General features: G+C 40.7%; 1 protein-coding gene and 1 long non-coding RNA gene across 2 annotated transcripts in view; one reads left to right on the top strand and one right to left on the bottom strand.

The window, feature by feature from the left end:
• The window catches only part of LOC138157083 (uncharacterized), a 14,930-nt gene extending 5,946 nt beyond the window's left edge, over positions 1-8,984 (bottom strand). The window contains exon 1 of the long non-coding RNA XR_011167291.1: positions 3,693-8,984. This is a non-coding gene — a long non-coding RNA (uncharacterized lncRNA). The remainder of the gene's footprint in view (positions 1-3,692) is intronic.
• Positions 3,124-17,802, top strand: part of N4BP1 (NEDD4 binding protein 1) — a 71,359-nt gene continuing 56,680 nt past the window's right edge. The window contains exon 1 of the mRNA XM_069082547.1: positions 3,124-3,582. Within this exon, the coding sequence (XP_068938648.1) occupies positions 3,124-3,582 (459 nt within the window). The remainder of the gene's footprint in view (positions 3,583-17,802) is intronic.

Consider the following 17,802-nt stretch of genomic DNA (forward strand, 5'->3'; position numbering starts at 1 on the left):
ATATATATATATATATATATATATATATATATATATATATATATATCCTTCTCCAGGGTTAGAGAACATTACAACCTTCATGACTCAATTCCTAAATAAAAAGTAACAAAAAGTGTGAGTCTTCCTGAAAAACCAGCCTCCCCTAAGCAAAGCTTCTCTTATTGGGCTCCAAGTGAGGTCCATTAAGGGGCAGGGAAGATCTTCAAATTCTCTAGGCCTATTAAGGGGCAGGGAAGATCTTCAAATTCTCTAGGCCTGTTAAGGGGCAAGGAAGATCTTCAAATTCCCTTACCATTACATTGGGTGGCAGGGGGAGGGGGGAAAGGTAGGAAGATGTGTCAGGAAAATTGAACACTGGGGCAGCTAGGTGGCGCAGTGAGTAGAGTGCTGGCCCTGGAGTCAGGAGGTCCTGAGTTCAGTTCGGGCCTCAGACACTTAACACCCACACAAAAAAACTAGCCGTGTAACCTTGGGCAAGTTACTTAACCCCAATTGCCCTCCAAAAAGGCAAAAAAAAAAAAAGAAGAAGATTAAACACTGAGCCTGAAGCAGCCATCTACTCATTTGGCTTAAAAGGAGAAATAACTTCTGCTAGCCCTCTCTCTTCCCCTCTATTAGTGAGCTAAGAATCAAGCACCCTCTTCCTTAGACTTCCATTCATTGAAGGAGAGATGGAAATTTCAGTCTTTTCCTCTTCTTGACTTCTCAAACCAGGTAGCAATGGCAACAGACCACTGATGACAACCAGTACATCTCATGCCACCTTTCACTTGTGCACTCATTTTGTGCTTTTTGGACTAGGGGGTGAAGTGGATAGAGTGCTGGGCCTGGAGTCAGGAATACCTGAGTTAAAATCTCAACCACAGACATTTACAAACTGTGTGACTCTAGGCAAGTACCTTAACCATGATTGCCTCAATTTCCTCATCTGTAAAACGAGCTGGAGAAGGAAATGGCAAAGCACTCTAGTAGCTTTGCCAAGAAAACTCCAAATGGGATCATAGAGAGTTAGACATGGCTCAACACAGCAACCATGCCAGTAACATTGTCGTGAAATCTCATCATTCTGCAAGATCCAATCAGTCATGGCAATTGTACCTTATCGGTACCATCTGTCCCTCCAATTGGAGGGTGGAATCATAAATTCCTCAACCTCCATTTAAGTAGGGGGGGATAAGACTGGCATCCCCTCATTTCCCATCCAGTTACACTCATTTTGGACTTCTTTGAATTCACCATGTCCCAATACTGGATACCCTTCCTTCTTCTTCCCCACCTTTTCAGCTTGTGTGTGTGTATATGTATGTGTGTGTGTGTGTGTGTGTGTGTGTGTGTTGTCCTCCCCCAATAGACTGTAAACTCCTTGAGAAAAAGAACTATCTTTTTTGGATTTGTATCCTTAATATTTAACAGACTATGTAGCTCATAGCAGGATTAATAAATATTTACTGACTGATTGACTGACTGCTAGCCTACATGAGTCTAAGATTGAATGAATGAACCTCAAGTCTCTGGATATCCCTTTGCTTTGTGTTTCTTTCCTGGGACACAGAACAACACTGAAATGGCTGCTGCTAACCTTGGCAGGAACCTCATAAGTTCAAGAAGTCAGGAACTCCTGGGTCCAGATGTTGGGCACTCTGTAGGAGGTGATCTTTAAAATATTTGGGAGATGATTTTTACCACCAAGAAAATAAACCCAAGCCACTTACTTGCCAGATGATATGGATTTTGAATAAGGTACTCAGAATATGGACTCAAGGTGAAACTGAAATGCCTGTTCAACATTCCAACAAAATATTTCATCTTTTAAGTATCAACCTCTCTTGAGAATATAATGTGTGATAGGTAATCATAGTAATCTAGTCTTTGATAATTCCAAAGACACAAGCTTTGGGGATAAGAACTCACTATTTGACAAAACCTACTGGGAAAACTTGAAAGCAGTTTGGCAGAAACTAGGTATAGACAAACATCTCACACCATATACCAAGATAAGGTCAAAGTGGATAAATGATTTAGACATAAAGGCAAAAGCAAATTAGGAGAGCGTGGAATAAATGGGGAGAATTTATGACCAAGCAAGGGAGAGGAAGCACATTATGGGATTACCTTAAATTTTAAAATTGTTGCATAAACAAAACTGATACAGCCAAGATTATAAGGAAAGCAAAAAGCTGGGGGGAGGGGAGAAGTTTAAAGTTTCTCTGATAAAGGCCTCATTTCTCAAATATATACAGAACTGAATGACATTTATAAGAATGAGTCATTCCCCAATTGATAAATGGTCAAAGGATATGAACAGGCAGTTTTCAGATGAAGAAATCAGAATTATCAACAGTCATTTGAAAAAATTGCTCCAAATCACTATTGATTAGAGAAATGCAAATGAAAACAACTCTGAGGTACCATCTCACACCTATAAGAAAATGACAAATGTTGGAGAGGATGTGGGAAAACTGGGATACCAATACACTTTTGGTAGAGTTGTGAACTGATCCAACCATTCTGGAAAGCAATTTGGAACTATGAATCCCGTTTGACCCAACACTACATCTGTATCTCAAAGAAATCAAAGAAAAAGGAACAAGACCCATATGTATAAAAATATTTATAGCAAATATATTTTCTAAATAATAAAAAATAATTTTAAAATAATAAATAATTCTGTTGATCTGAATTTGCCCCATACGCTACAGCAAACCTGTAACTGAGGGTTTTTAGCCTTATCTTCCTGTATTTTTTAAAAAATAATTTGATAATTGTATTTCAATATAACCTATTTCCTTTGTATCCCTATATATTTTGTGCATTTAAAAGTACTGCTTTGAGAAGTAGTCCACAGGATTCATAAGACTGACAAAGGGACCTATGACGCACAAAAAGTAAAGAAGCCCTGCCTTAAAGTAAAGTATAACTACTGAAATGAGATGCCTGGATAGTCAGCTTTTTGCCCTCACTCAACATGGCCGCCCAGGAAGGGCTCTTTGCAGGAAACGCCTCCTTCCTATCTCCCTCATCCTTCCTCCCCAGCAGGGCTTTTTCCCTTTGCCCCGCCTTTGACAAGCTTGTCTCACGTGACTAGGACCCGCCCCCGCCGCGTCGGGCGTGCGGCGCGCCGTGATGACCGCTGCGCACGCGCGGTGGCGCCGCCCCGGCCGGTGGCAGCGGCGGCGAAGGGGGGGGGCGCGGCCCTGCCTTCCCACAGTTGCCGTCCTGCGGCCCACAGAGCGGGATGGTTTAGTTGAGTTTGCGGTCCGCGGAGGCCCGGAACGGCCGGGGAGGGCTCCGGGGGCCGCTACCGCCGGTCGGATCTCTGGATCGGGCCCCGGAGGCCGGGCCAGCCCGGGCCCTGGAGGAGGAACAGCCATGGCGGGGCGCTCGGGCCAGGCCGTGCTGGACGAGTTCACGGCCCCGGGGGAGAAGACGGCGCTGCTGCAGGAGAGCCGGGGCCGCATCGAGGGCCTCTTCGGGGTGTCCCTCACGGTGCTGGGCCCGCCCGATGCCCCCACGCCGCTGCCCGCGCCGGGCCGCATCTGGCTGCAGCTTAGCGGGGCCAAGGAGGCCGTCCGCAGTGCCAAGGTAAGTCATCCCCCCCCCCCCCCCCCCCATCCTATTCGGTCCCATCACATCCCGACCCTGTGTGCGTGTGCATGCGTGAGAGTGAATGAGTGTGTGCTCACCGCCCCTACCCGTTCCTCAGGTCCGCTCGGTGGAGGACTGGGGACCCCGGAACTCCGGACCTTCTTCCCCTACAGATCTGGACAAAGTAGGCACTTGCTAAATCGTTGTTCCCACCTGTTGAAATACGACCCTTCTGTTGCCACCTCCGCCTGGAAATATTTCCCAATTTTTCTCCTCCACTTACAGCGGAAGTCTGTAATGATTCTTTACCCCTGGGACCTTAACGTTGTTTTCAAACTCCTTATGATTATTTTCACCTAATTTACTAGGGATTTTTTGTGTGGGAGACACTTGCAACCTGCCCTCTTCTCCTCCGAGTCCCGCCCCCGCACACCCTACTTTTAATCAAAGCTCTGTGAATTCCACTTTCCAATTATGTCTTGATTTTAGCACTTGAATAAAAACCACCTTGGTGTGATCTTCCTAAAACTCCGTTTATTCCTACTCCACTGATTTCAAAACTTTCTGGGACTTCCCGTGGCCACCGAGTAACATTTAAATTCCCCTGGCTCTAGTATTCCAAAGTCCCGCCCTCCCATTTGTCCCTGTCCAAGCCTTATCTCTTACTGTTCTAATTGAGAGGCTGAGCATTCCATCCGAACTGGACTACCCTTCACCTCCTGTTTTTGTTTTGGCTGCTGTGGTCTCCATGCCTCCTTTCCTCATCCTTTCCCCTAGCCTAGAATGGGCTGCCCTCCAGCTGGGACTTTCCCTTATTCCCCTTACTGCTTCCAAACAGCTTTCAATCAGAATTTCTATATAAAGAGACTGATCTGCTTGGTATTCAACTTGTCTAGGACTGTCATTCAAAACTCCCACCTTCTTATCTGTCCAATATCTCCAACTTCCTAAAACTTAGTTTTGCCCCAAACTCCACCCTGCCGGTTCACCCTAAACCAGTTCCTTTTCCCAGCCACACAGTTTCTATGAATGATACCATCGTTTTCCCAGTCTTCTAGAGGAGAAATCTTGGGGTTATGTTTGGCTTTCTCTTCTTCATTCCCTATATCGCCCCCCTCCCTTTTTTTTTTCTTTGTCCTGCTAAGGCTACAGGTGTGGGTGCCACATTTTAGGAACAACATTGACAAATGAGAGTACAGCTAGTCAGAGAGTAAAAAGCAGGAGCAGTTGAAGGAAATGGAAATTTCTAAAGAGAAGACAGGGGAGATTTGATTGCTGTTTTCAGTGTTCAAACATGTTTTATGGAATAGTTTTTAGACTTAACTTTGCTTGACTTCAGAGAGCAGAACTCTTTGCAGAGAGGAAAATTTCAAATTGACATAGAAATAATTTTTTTTTTTTTTTAGCAATTGGGGTTAAGTAACTTGCTCAAGGTTACACGGCCTGTTATTTCTGGGTGTGGTGCTGAGTGTCTGAGCCCGGGATTCGATCTCCAGGTCGTCCCAACACTGGAGCCGGTACTCTTACACGCTGAGCCACCTGGCCGCCCCTAAGCCATTCGGGCTAAGTAACTTGCTCAAGGTTACACGGCCAGGTGTTTCTGGGTGGGTGCTAAGTGTCTGAGCCCGGGATTCGATCTCCCAACACTGGAGCCGGTGCTCTTACTTGCTGTGCTACCTGGCTGCCCCAGAAATAATTTTCATAACAAAGTTGATCAATAATGAAATGACTACTTTAGGAGTCATCTAGTTCCCCATTATTGGAGGTCTTCCTTTGTTGTTTGTCCTTCATTCTCAAAGAGGACAGGGCAGTGACATCAGGTCGGTGATGCTAAGACTTGCAAGTGAATTGGGTGTAAGTCTGGGAGGGCTGTGCAAAGTCAGCAGCCTCACTTTCTCCTCTGGAGCCATCTGGCTCCAGATATAAATTAGGATGACTGGAAATGGCCCCCATATCTTCCTTTAGTGGAGGCTAGATGACCATGTATAGTGGTTGTTATAGAGAAAGGATTCTCTTCAGGTACTAATTGGAATAGGTGATCTTAAGTTCCCTTCTAACTCAGAGATGCCCTGAAATATTTCTTGGATTGGCCCCTTTGTCCTTTTTCCCAGAGCTACTACCTTAAGTCCTCACTACTTCATGCCCAAGTTACCACAAATGCTTCCAGTTTGTGGAGCTTCAGCCTTAAGAGTTTATCATAAAAATAACACATATCTTAATGTTAAATTATTGCTTTTAACCTAACCCATGGATGAGAGGAACTTTTTTTTATTATTCCAGGACCACACAAGAGTGAAAAACAAGTTGATCAATTTAGGGGGGTTGTGACAGATATAAAAGATTTTATTTATTTGACTTTCAAATTGAGGACAAGGAACTTATAACTTTATTCTATAAATATTTAAAAATATGCTTCAATTCCATATTATGACCAGTTGGAAGATTGAGGAGAGGGAGGGGAAGAGAGAGCTTTGAGTGTCCCTATGATACAATTCAATTCAAAAGCATTATTAAGTGTGTGTTATATTCTTGACACTGCTTTAGGTGCCAGGGATACAGAGAAAGAATTTAATCTTTTGCTGGAAATATGGGTGTAACAACTTGTATACAAATAAGTGCAAAGTATAATAGCACAGTGATCATGGGGGGAGAATCAGGAATGGCTCCAGAAGGAGCACATGGGTTAAGCCTTGACTGGACCAAGGGATTCCAAGAGGGGTGGTGAAAAGAAAGAGCATTCCAGGGACAGGGGACAGCCTGTGGAAAGGCATGGAGGTGGGGGATGGAATGGTATGTTCAGGAAACGTTAAGGAGGCCAATTTGCCAGGACCGTAGAGTATATGAGTAGGTCTAGAGCAGAGGTTCTCAACCTTTTCTGGTGTTATGTACCCCTTTGGCATTCTGGGGAAGCCTATAATGTTTTTAAATGGATAAAATACACAAGATTGCAAAAAAAAGCATATATTTTAATACAGTTGTCAATGTAAAAAAAAAACAAGTTACTGAACCTCAATATTAAACCTCAGTGTAGAAGGAAATTTTAAAATTTCTGTTTTAGACTTGTTGAGCTCCGTGGGACATCCAGGTAATGTCTAGCAGACAGCTGGAGGTGTGAGACTGATAACTCAAGAGAAAGATAAGGAATGGATATGTCAATTTGGGAGTCAAGCACAGAGACAGTAATTGAGCCAATGGTAACTGATGAGCTCACCAAAAGAATGAAGAAAATTAAATTAATCCTACTTTGATATTGTATTGATTTTATATTGCAATTGAATTTGCATCTGCTTGAAATTACCTTTGTATGTTTTTGAGTTAAGCTCAGAAATTCAACTTTCTCTCTGAGTTTGTTTGAACTTATAATTAAAAGAAAACTTGTTACTACCTCTTACACCAATAGTCCCAGGGATACTTCCAGGACATCTGTTTGTTATCTTTAAGCCCACAAATGAACGTTTTACCATCTCCAAAAGATTTATCATCTGTCTTCCTGGCCTTATACAATTAGGAGAGTTTTTATGTCTCCCAAGGAGATAGCAAGTTGGTCATTTTGATTCCCTAGCAAAGATTACAAGATGCAGGTGAACCCCATAAAAAGATGAACATTCCTTAATTTTAATTTAATTTGGTACAAGAGAGAATAGGGTCCATGACAAGTCCTGGACATACACCTGCACCTGGAAGGTAGGACATGGAGAGTGATCCTGCAAAGGAAATCAGAAGGGAAAGAGATAAAAAGTGAACAGAAGGGAGGAATGAATAGATCAAAAAAATCTAGGAAAGGGGTGGCCAGCAGTGTCAGATTTTACAAAGAGAGGTCAAGCAGTATGAGACCTGAGAGAAAAGGTTTAGCAGTTGAGAGCTCTGTAGTAATTTTGTAGAGAGTAATAGAGTGACAAAGTCAGAAATTAGATAACTAATTGTTAAAACATGAGTGGGAACTGAGGAAGTAGAGACTGCTTTTGCTAGGCTGTTAAAAGAGAGATAAAGGAGAATACCTTGATGAGATGGTAGAGTAAAAAAAAGTTTTGTTTTAAATGAGAGCCAGACTTGTTTGTAAGAAACAAAAAAGAATCCAGAGATAAACAGAAAAAAAGAGTATGCCAATGAGGAGAGATGGATACAAGTGGAAAGGTTGGTCTTGGAGAAGAACAAAATTGGAACAAAGAAGGGGAAAACAGGAAATGGTGTTAAGTCCATTTGAGATGTAGAATTAGAGAAAAGAGTGAGTATATGAGTATACATTAGAGAACCTCAAAAGGGGGAGGGGGAGGGTGGTAATAAAATACAAAGCAAGTTCCTCTGCTGAGAGTGATTGTAGGGAAGGCATGGTATTGGCTTAAGGAGAAAAGATATTTGGAACAGATGCTGCAGACAGTGCTTTAGAGAGTCAGTGAGGGAAGAGTAAAAGAAAAAAAACCTCTCTGAGAACTTCTCTTTTCCTTCTCTACACCTTCTTTCATTGAACTTTTTTTGGCTTCCATGAGTTCAGTTATCTCTAAGCATATGACTGCCAGATCTATTTATCTTGCCCTAATCTCCCTCCTGAGTTCCACACCACCCTCTCCTGGTTATCTTCACCTACATATTCCATCAGTATCTCAAACTCTGACCTTAAACAAGGTGTTTATTTTCCCTCATCTCAGTTTCTTCATCTGCAAAATGATGGACTTGGATTAGAAGACCTCAGAGAGTCCTAGCAGCTCTGGGTCTGTCATTCTGTAAACCCATTTCCTCTACACTGATTTTTGTTGAAAGCCTCTTTATCCTATCAATAACCCAAGCTCCAGCCTTTACATCCTCCTGGACTTCTTCCTTCTCTTATTCCTACCTATCTTATCAACAACTATATATCTAGTGCTTACTGGGTTTAAGCACTGTTTGTGGACTTCAATGAAAAAATCTAGGAGCTCTGTAGGGGGAGAGAACATGTGTATAGGAATGAGGACTGGACCTATTGATAGAGAGAACTCCTCAATGAGGAAATTCCTTCTATCAGTAGAGGTCAACACATTTGCTGAAGCTAATATTACTAGTGAGTTGTTGAGAGCAATGGTGACAAACTGACATAGAAAAAGATCCCTACAAGCAGCATATTAACTTAGAAAACCACAAATTGGGGCGGCCAGGTGGCGCAGTGAGTAAGAGTACCGGCCCCTGAGTCGGCAGACCTGGGATCGAATCCGGGCTCAGATACTTAGCACCACACCCAGAAACAACTGGCTGTGTAACCTTAAGCAAGTTACTTAACCCCAATTGCTTTAAAAAAAAAAAGGGAAAAAAAAGAAAACCACAAATTAACATTATGTTGTATTTTTATTTATTTTGTTAAACATTTCCCCAATGAAAATTTAATCTAGCTCTGCTCTAATTGAGAGCTTTGAGGACTGGGAGACTAAAGGGAGCCTTTGGTAGGGAACCTTCTGGCCTCAAGTGAGGCCCTTTGACTGAATACAAACAAATCCCCTTAATAAAAGGATCTGTAAAATTTGGACTCAGTCAGAAGGCTGCATCCAAGGATCTAGAAGGGCACATGTGGCCTTTGAGGCCTCAGGTTTCCCACCCCAGCTTTGTAGTATTTACCCACAGTTGGGGGTGGGCTATATATGGATAATAATCTAGCAAAGTAGACTGAGGAGCAGATGGGCAGGAGGACAAAGAGAATGTTTTAAAAATCTAGAAAGAGAATAACCAGAAATGGATGTTAAATGGATGTTGAATCCTTTAGAGAGACCAGAAAGGTTGGAGAAAGGAAGGACTATCAACTTTGATGTTTAAGAAATCTTTGGTAACCTTGGAAACTGCACTTTCATTTGAATGAAGTCAGAATATAAGGGGCTGAAAAGTGAAAAAAGTAGAATTAGGTCCTTCTAGGAGCTTGACTATGAAGGAACATAGAGATACAGTATGATATTGAGATCACAAGGTCAAATGAAAACTTTTTAAGGATAAGGAAGACCTGGGCATGTATATGGAGTACAGGGAAGGAACTATTAGAAGAGAAGAGATAAAGATTGGGAAGTGAGAAGGAATAATTTTGACAGCAGTCCAAAGCAGAAGAGGGAGGATCTAGGTTTAATGAAAAAATGTCTTTTTAGAAGCAACTAGGTGTCACAGTGGAACTTGGAATCAGGAAGACTAGAGTTCAGATTCTGGCTCACTTATTAGCAGTATGACCTTCTGTCCAGGTCACACTGTCTCTGTTGGATCACCTCTGAAATGAGGATAATAAATATAACCTACCTCCCAGGATTGTTGTGAGAATTAAGGGATATAACATTTGCAAAGCATATTGCAAACCTTAAAGGACTATATAAAACATTAGCTGTTATTATTATTTTTTGTTGATATTTTATTTGAGATTATACTGTTCAAGGGAATTGATTAGCATAGAGGATATTCCAAAAGTCTTACTGTAGTTTTTTTCTTTTTTAAATATTTTTTAAAAATGTGTTTTTAACATTTAAAAAATTTTTTGAGATCCAAATTCTTTCCCTCCCTCCCTCCTTCTAGCTCCTCCTCACTCACTGAGAAGACAAGTAATATAATACCCATTATTCATGTGAAATCATGCAACGCATATTTCCATATTAGCCATGTTGCAAAAAAAAGGCAAGAAAAATAAAGAAAGTGAGAAAATTATACTTCATTTTAAACTCAGAATTCATGAGTTCTCTCTCTGGAAGTGGATAGCAATTTTCATCATGAATCCTCTGAATTGTCTTGAATCGTTATATTAATCAGAGTAGCTAATGTAAGTCTTTCACAGTTAATCATCATTACAATATTGTTGTTACTGTGTATAATAATATCTTGGTTCTATTTACCTCACTTTTTATCAATTCATTTTAGGTCTTCCCATGTTTTTCTGAAACCATTCCCCTAATCGTTTCTTATTGCACAAGTGTTCCATCACAATTGTATACCACAATTTTGGCAATTTTTTATCACCACAAAGAGAGCTTCTGTAAATATTTTTGTACATATATATATATCCTTTTCCTTTTCTTTGATCACTTTGGAATACTAACCAATGCTGGTATTGCTGGGCTAAAGAGTGTGCACAGTTTTATAACCCTTTGGTCATAATTCCAAATTGTTTACTATAATGATTGAACCAGTTCACTACTCCACCAGTAGTTCCTTAGTGTACTTATATTCCCATATTCCCTTCAGTAATTGTCATTTCTAATAGGTGTGAGGTGGTACGTCAAAATTGTTTGAATTTGCATTTTCCTGATCATTAGTGATTTAGAGCATTTTTTTTTCATATGACTGTAGATGGCTTTGATATCTTCTGAAAATTCCATGTTTATATCCCTTGATTACTTATCATTTGGGGAATGGCTCTTATTTTTATAAATTTGACTTAGTTCCCTGCATATTTGAGAAATGAAGCCTTTATCAGAGAAACCTGATAAAAAAATTTTTTTGACATGACTTCATTATCTGTGGTACCTTTTAGCAAAGTGTAGTTGCCCTGATTGTTCTCCCTGATTATTATTTTAATTGGGTCAATTTCTGAGATCATGATTGCTACCCTAGCCTTTTTTACTTCAGCTGAAATAGAACAGATTTTGTTCCAGCCCCTTGATTGCTATAGCAATCAGGGTTAAGTAACTTGCTCAAGGTTACACGGCCAGTTATTTCTGGGTGTGGTGCTGAGTGTCTGAGCCCGGGATTCCATCTCCAGGTCTTCTCAACACTGGAGCCGGTGCTCTTACTTGCTGTGCTACCTGGCCGCCCCCCAGCCCCTTATTTTAATAGAGAGAGAGAGTTGTGTGTATGTATGTTTGTATTTTCTTCCCTCTTTGAACCAATTCCAATAAGAGGAAGGTTCAAGCATTGCCCACTACCCTTCCCCATCTTCACCTCTACTATAAAAGCTCTTCCTTGTGTACCTCTTTTTTGTGAGATAATTTCCCCATTCTGTCTCCCTTTCTCCTTCCAGTATTTACCTTTTTTTTTTCTTTTGAGATCATCCCAACAATAGGGACTCACTCCATTCCCTCTGTCTATGTAGACTCTTTCTAGGTACCTGTAGCAGCAAGCACCCCGGCGTCCTCAGGGTTTGCCGCCCATACAGGTTCTTGGATCTGCTTTGTTAAAGGAAAGCAACTCAAAATGGGTTAACAAGCTTACTTTAATCAGTCAGACATATATCCTTTACCTCGTTCAGGGGAAAAAGGTCAGCACCCCGAACCTCAAAGCATACAGGCAGAATTATCAAGACAGAAACATCAAGTAGACAGATTTCCAAACTGTCCAACCATTACATCCATACCCAGTCAACATCTGGGTTTCCACATTCTGGGTTTTTCAAAGCCGAGGGACTCTCAACAATGGCTTCCCAGAATTCAGATCAAATCACAGAACACTTCTCAAAGTGAGTCCCAAAACAAAGCTACACATCAGGGCTTATATAGCCGCCTCCTGGCTCAGAAAATGTAACAATCTTATTGACTCACTGGCCAATCAAGAAGTATCTACTGAAAAACAAGCCTCCCACCCCAGACTCCAGGTGCACTTTAGCCTAGGGACAGGGAAGATCTTTAAATCTGTATTTCCATTACAGTACCCTAATAGTGATAAAGTTTTTAGGCAACACATATATCATTTTCCTTTATAGGAATGTAAACAGTTTAACCTTATTGAATCCCTTGTGGTTTCTTTTTCATGTGTACCTTTTTATGCTTCTCCAGTCTTGTGTTTGAAAATCAGATTTTCTATTCAGCTCTGGTCTCTTTCATCAGGAATGCTTGAAAGTTCTCTGTTTCACTAAATAGATATTTTTTTTCCCTGAAGGGATTACACTCAGTTTTTGCTGGGTAGGTTATTCTTATTTGTAATCCTAGTTCCTTTGCCTTCTGGAATATAATATTCCCAGCTTTCTATTCTTTAAATTGGAAGCTGCTCATTCTCGTGTGACTCAGACTGTGGCTTCATGATATTTGACTTGTTTCTTTCTGGTTGCTTGCAGTATTTTCTCCTTCACCCAGAAACTCTGGAATTTGGCTATATTATTCCTGGAAGTTTTCAATTTGGGAGCTCTTTCAGATGGTCATTGGCAAATTCTTTCAATTTCTGTTTTCTTCTCTGGTTCTAAGATATCAGTGCAGTTTTCCTTTGTAAAATCTTGAAATATGTCGTCTTTTTTTTTTTAATTATGTATTTCATGTAGTCCAGTAATTCTTAAATTATCTCCTATCTGTTTTCCAGGTTTTTTTCTGATGAGATAGTTCACATTTTCTTATATTTTTCATTCTTTTGACTTTGATTTTTTTTATGAAAACAATAACTAGTAATTTTAGTTAGTAAGTTCCATTAGCCTCCACTTGCCCAATGCTAATTTTTAAGGAATTACTTTCTTCAGTGACCTTTTGTGCTTTTTTCTCATTTGTCCAATTCTACTTTTTTTTAAGAGTTCTATTCTTCAGTAAATTTTTGTGCCTCTTTAATCATTAGGCCAATTCTGTTTTTAAGGTATTATTTTCTTCAGTCTCTTTTACCAAACTGTTAATTCTCTTTTCATGATTACTTCCCTCATTTCTTTTCCCAGTTTTTTCCACCATTTTCATCTTTCTTTACCTCTTCTAAGAATTCTTATTGGGCTTTTGTCCAATTAACATTTTTCTTTGAGACTTTGTTTAGAGTTATTTTCACATTGTTGTCGTCTTCTGAGTATGTGCATTGGTATTCCCTGACACCATAGTAGCTTTTTATAGTCAAGTTCTTTCATTGTTGTTTGCTCATTTTCCAACCTGTTTCTTGATTTTGAACGTTATATTAAAGTTGACCTTTCCTCACCTCAGGATGGGCGGGCATTGTCCCAAGCTTCAGGCTTTTTGGTGTTGCTATTTTCAGAGCTAGTTCTGGGGGTCTGCAGTTTTTCATTGCTTCCAGGGTGGTGTGATCCGGAGAAAGATCTGGTAATCTATCTCTCCTGGTCTTTACCCACAAAATGCCCCTGTTCCCCTCTAGCTGCAAATGCTAATGTTCCTCTCTGCCTTGGAACTGTGCCCAGGGCTCCTTGCTCCCTTGTGATCAACTACAAGCACTCATCTCCTCCCTAGAACTATGATCCAAAATTGTGAATGGGCAGTAAAGTTGCTAAACAGCACTGAGTCTTGCACTCAGTACCAGCTAAATGTTCCTTCCCTGTAATCTCTTTCTGCCCAGTTGTCCAACTCTCTTACTATCTCTGGGCTGAGAGCTCCTGAAGCTACTGCTGCTGGCACATCCACCTCTAAGGTCACATCTGGTGTCGCTGTCACATACCTTCTGAATTTTGGGCTGACCTCTCCATCCTGGTGTCATAAACCTCTCTTCCCAGCCTTCTAAGTGTTCTTAGGCTGGAAAGATGTCTCATCCTGACCTTTTATTGACTCTTATCACTTCAGATGCTGATTTGAAGTATTATTTTAAAGTTGTTTGGAGGGGAATATTGTAAGAGTTCAACTGGTTGCTGCCTTTACTCCACCATGTTACCTCCACCAAGCTATTTATTCTTGTTATTATTTATTAGAGACAGAGTAAATAGAAAATGGGGAATGATGTCAAAGGCTTCTGACATGTAAAGAAGCGGGAGTTCAAGGCAGATGACACCTTTTTTTTTTCAGTAAAGTTTGAGGTGAGGTCTTCTGAAAGAGTTGGGGGAGAGGTAGCATGGGGGACTTGACAGAAGAAAAGGAGTATAAAGGAGAATCAGTTGGAAAGGAATAATATAATTGTCTTTGTGAAGTGAGGGCTTAGATTAGATCACACAAAAGGAAATAGGTCTGGCCCTCAAGGAGCTTACTTTTGGGGGAGGGAGGATATATGTACATATACAAGTAAATACTAAATAGGTACAAGGTAATAATGGGCTGTGGTAGTAAGGTTGCTGATCGGGAAGACATCATTGGGGTAATGCTTGGGTTGAGCCTTAAATACCACTAGGTATTCTAAGAAGCCAAAGTGAGAAAGAAGCATATTACAGGAATGGGAGTGAGGAGGAAGTGTACTTAAAATGATCATGCCACACAACACAGGAGTATAGAGGACCTAATGTGTCCTGCTAAGCAGGACATAACTTTAAAGATAAATTTGTTTCCTAATAATCTGAAGATGTTGAAATAGGACACATAGGAAACTCTCCTTGTTAAAAACTCAGTATGAACCATTCCAGTACAGTTTTTGTTTTGGACAAGAGAGGAAGGACAAGAAAGGAAACTGGTAAGAGAGAGTAAAATGTAGAGATAGGAACCCACCTGGTCCTGTTTTTTTCTCAGATATTTGTGGAGTGAAGAAGAAAGTAAATAAAATAAAACTCTAGAGAAAAACACTAATTAGATGCTGCTCTTATTTGAAAATGTCAAGCTTGCTTTAGAATTCTATTTTATTTACTTGTACCTGAAGAGGCACCATAATATAAATGAACTTATGGGAGAGTTGGATTTGTTCATATGTCATATAATTTCAAATGTGTAAATTACCAATAAAGTGAAACTTGCTTTACCAGAAATGAACATAGATGGTAGCCTTTTGGTGGCCTTTTATGATTTCCTTGAACTCATGCTTAAAAAAATAAAAAAGCTGTGGTTGTACAAAAACCACCTTTTAAGAAAAGAGTTTTCTAAGAATGACTTTTTAAGTTTTTTTTCATGGCCAACATTTGGGGGGGGGGTGATAACAGAATCTTGTAACAAATGACCCCCAGATTATCCTTGACAGGACTTATTGCTATACTGGAATTTTAAAGTGACTTCCTCTTTCTAGTTCTTAGCTGATTCTATTGAACTTCAGTTAAATCAAGGACTATACCTTGTTCTTGGACACCCCATCAGTTCATTGGTGTAATTGCTCAATAATAATTCCTGTTTTTAAAACTTAACATTGGAGCAGTATATTGTTTTAAGATGTCTTGAGGAGGTGGAGTCAAGATGGCGGAGTAGAAACAGGACCTCCACAGAGCTCCAGCTCCCACCACCTCCAGTTCATAAAAGGGGACTCTAAACAAACTTTGGAGCTACAGAACCCACAAAATGACACAGAGAAGCTAACCTCACTCTGAGGACAGCCTGGCATGCCGGCAGGTATCGGCCAGCACAGCGCTCTGGGAGCCAACCCCAGCCAGAGGTTTTAGGGAATGCATTGGCTTTTTGCACCCTGGGCAGGAAGCCACTGAGGGCAGCAGCTGCGTGGCAGCTTCAGCTCCTGGCCTGCAGAGTGTAGGGGGACCAAGCGATCAGTCTGAGGGGTAATCTCTTGATTTAACCTGCTTGGATCTGGATTGCAGTCTAGGGTGGAGGTCCTGGGGTGGGCTATCAGCTTGCCAGAGCGTGTGGAGGCTTCTGAGAGGGCACCCAACTAATACCTTCTGCAGCTGAGAAAACCCCAGCGTTTGGAACGAAGTTCCCCCATCTGGTGGCAGAGTCCTACTGTGGCAAAAAGCCCAAGGGTCAAGTGACTGAGGGGCAACATGATCAGGCAAAGAAAGCAAAACAAACAGAAGAATCCAACATTAGCCTCCTATTTTGGGGACAAAAAAGATAAAAGCATGAAACAGGAGGAAGATAGTGAAATCTGAACTCCTGTACCAAAAGCTTCAAAGGAAAATACGACCTGGTTACAGGCCATAGAGGACCTTAAGAAGCAGATAAGAGAAGTGGAGGAAAAATTGGGAAGAGAAATGAGAATGATGGAAGAAAATTATGAAATGAGAGTCAACAGCCTGGCTGAGGAAAATAACACCTTAAAAAATAGACTAACTCAAATGGCAAAAGAGGCTCAAAAAGGCAATGAGGCATAGAATGCCTTAAAAAGCTGAATTTTCCAGATGGAAAACGAATCTCAAGAGCTCACTCAGGAGAATCATTCCTTCAGAATTAGATTGGAGCAAATGGAAGCTAATGACTTTATGAGAAATCAAGATGCTGTTTGACAGATCCAAACAAATGAAAGAATAGAAGGCAGTGTGAAATATCTCTTGGGAAAAACCACTGACCTGTAAAATTGATCCAGGAGAAATGATTTAAAAATTATTGGACTACCTGAAAACCGTGATCAAAGAAAGAACCTAGAAATCATCCTCCAAGAAATTCTCAAGGATAGTTGCCCTGATGTTTTAGAACCAGAGGGCAAAATAGAGGTTGAAAGAATGCACCAATCTCCTCCTGAAAAAGATCCCATAAAGAAAACTCCTAGGAATATTTTAGCCAGGTTCCAGAGTTCCCAGATCAAAGAGAATATTACAAGCAGCCAGGAAGAAACAATTTGAATATTATGGAAACACAATCAGGATAACTCAGGATCTGGCAGCTTCTACACTGCGGGATTGAAGGGCTTGGAATGTGATATTCTGGAAGGAAAAGGAGCTGGGATTAAAACCAAGAATCACCTATCCGGCAAAACTGAGCATCATGTTTCTGGGGAAAATATGGTCATTCAATGGAATAGAGGACTTTCAAGCATTCTTGATGACAAAACCAGAGTTGAATAGAAAATTTGACATTCAGATACAAGAAGCAAGAGAAGCATGAGTAGGTAAACAAGGAAAAGAAATCATAAGGAACGTATCAAAGTTGAACTATTAATATTCCTACATGGAAAAACGATAATTGTAACCAATGAAACTTTTCTCAGTATGAAAATAGTTGAGGGGAATAGAAATGTGTGTGTGTCTATATCAGAGGGTATATGGGTGTATGAATACATATGTGAATGTGTGTATATATGTTTACAGGTATACATAGAGGGCACAGGACCAATTGAATAGGAAGGGATGATACTTAAAAGGTGAAATTAAGAGGTAAGAGAGGAATATAATGAGAGGGGAAGGAGAGAGACAGAATGGGGTAAGCTATCTCATATAGAAGAGGCAAGGGAAAATGGTTACAATGGAGGGGAAGAATAGGAAGGCAAAAGGGAATTAGTCAACCTTATTCTCATTGAATTTGACTCAGGGAGGGAATAACACACTAAATAGGGTATCTCACCCTACAAGAGAGTAGGGGGAAAGGGGATGAGAGGGGGCATGATGGAAGGGAGGGCAGGCTGGGGAGGAGGGAAGTTGGAAGCACCCACTTTTGAAAAGGGACAGGATCAAAGTAAAGAATAGAACAAGTGGGAGGTGGGATAGGAGGGAGGGAAATATAGTCTTTTACAATATGTCTACTGTGATAATGTTTTGCATTAGCTACACATGTACAACCTATACTGAATTGCTTATCTTCCCAG

The sequence above is a fragment of the Petaurus breviceps genome, unplaced genomic scaffold, assembly GCF_028583685.1.
Source record: "Petaurus breviceps papuanus isolate PSGF00001 unplaced genomic scaffold, PetGlider_PUasm1.0 171, whole genome shotgun sequence".
Lineage (NCBI taxonomy): Eukaryota > Metazoa > Chordata > Mammalia > Diprotodontia > Petauridae > Petaurus > Petaurus breviceps.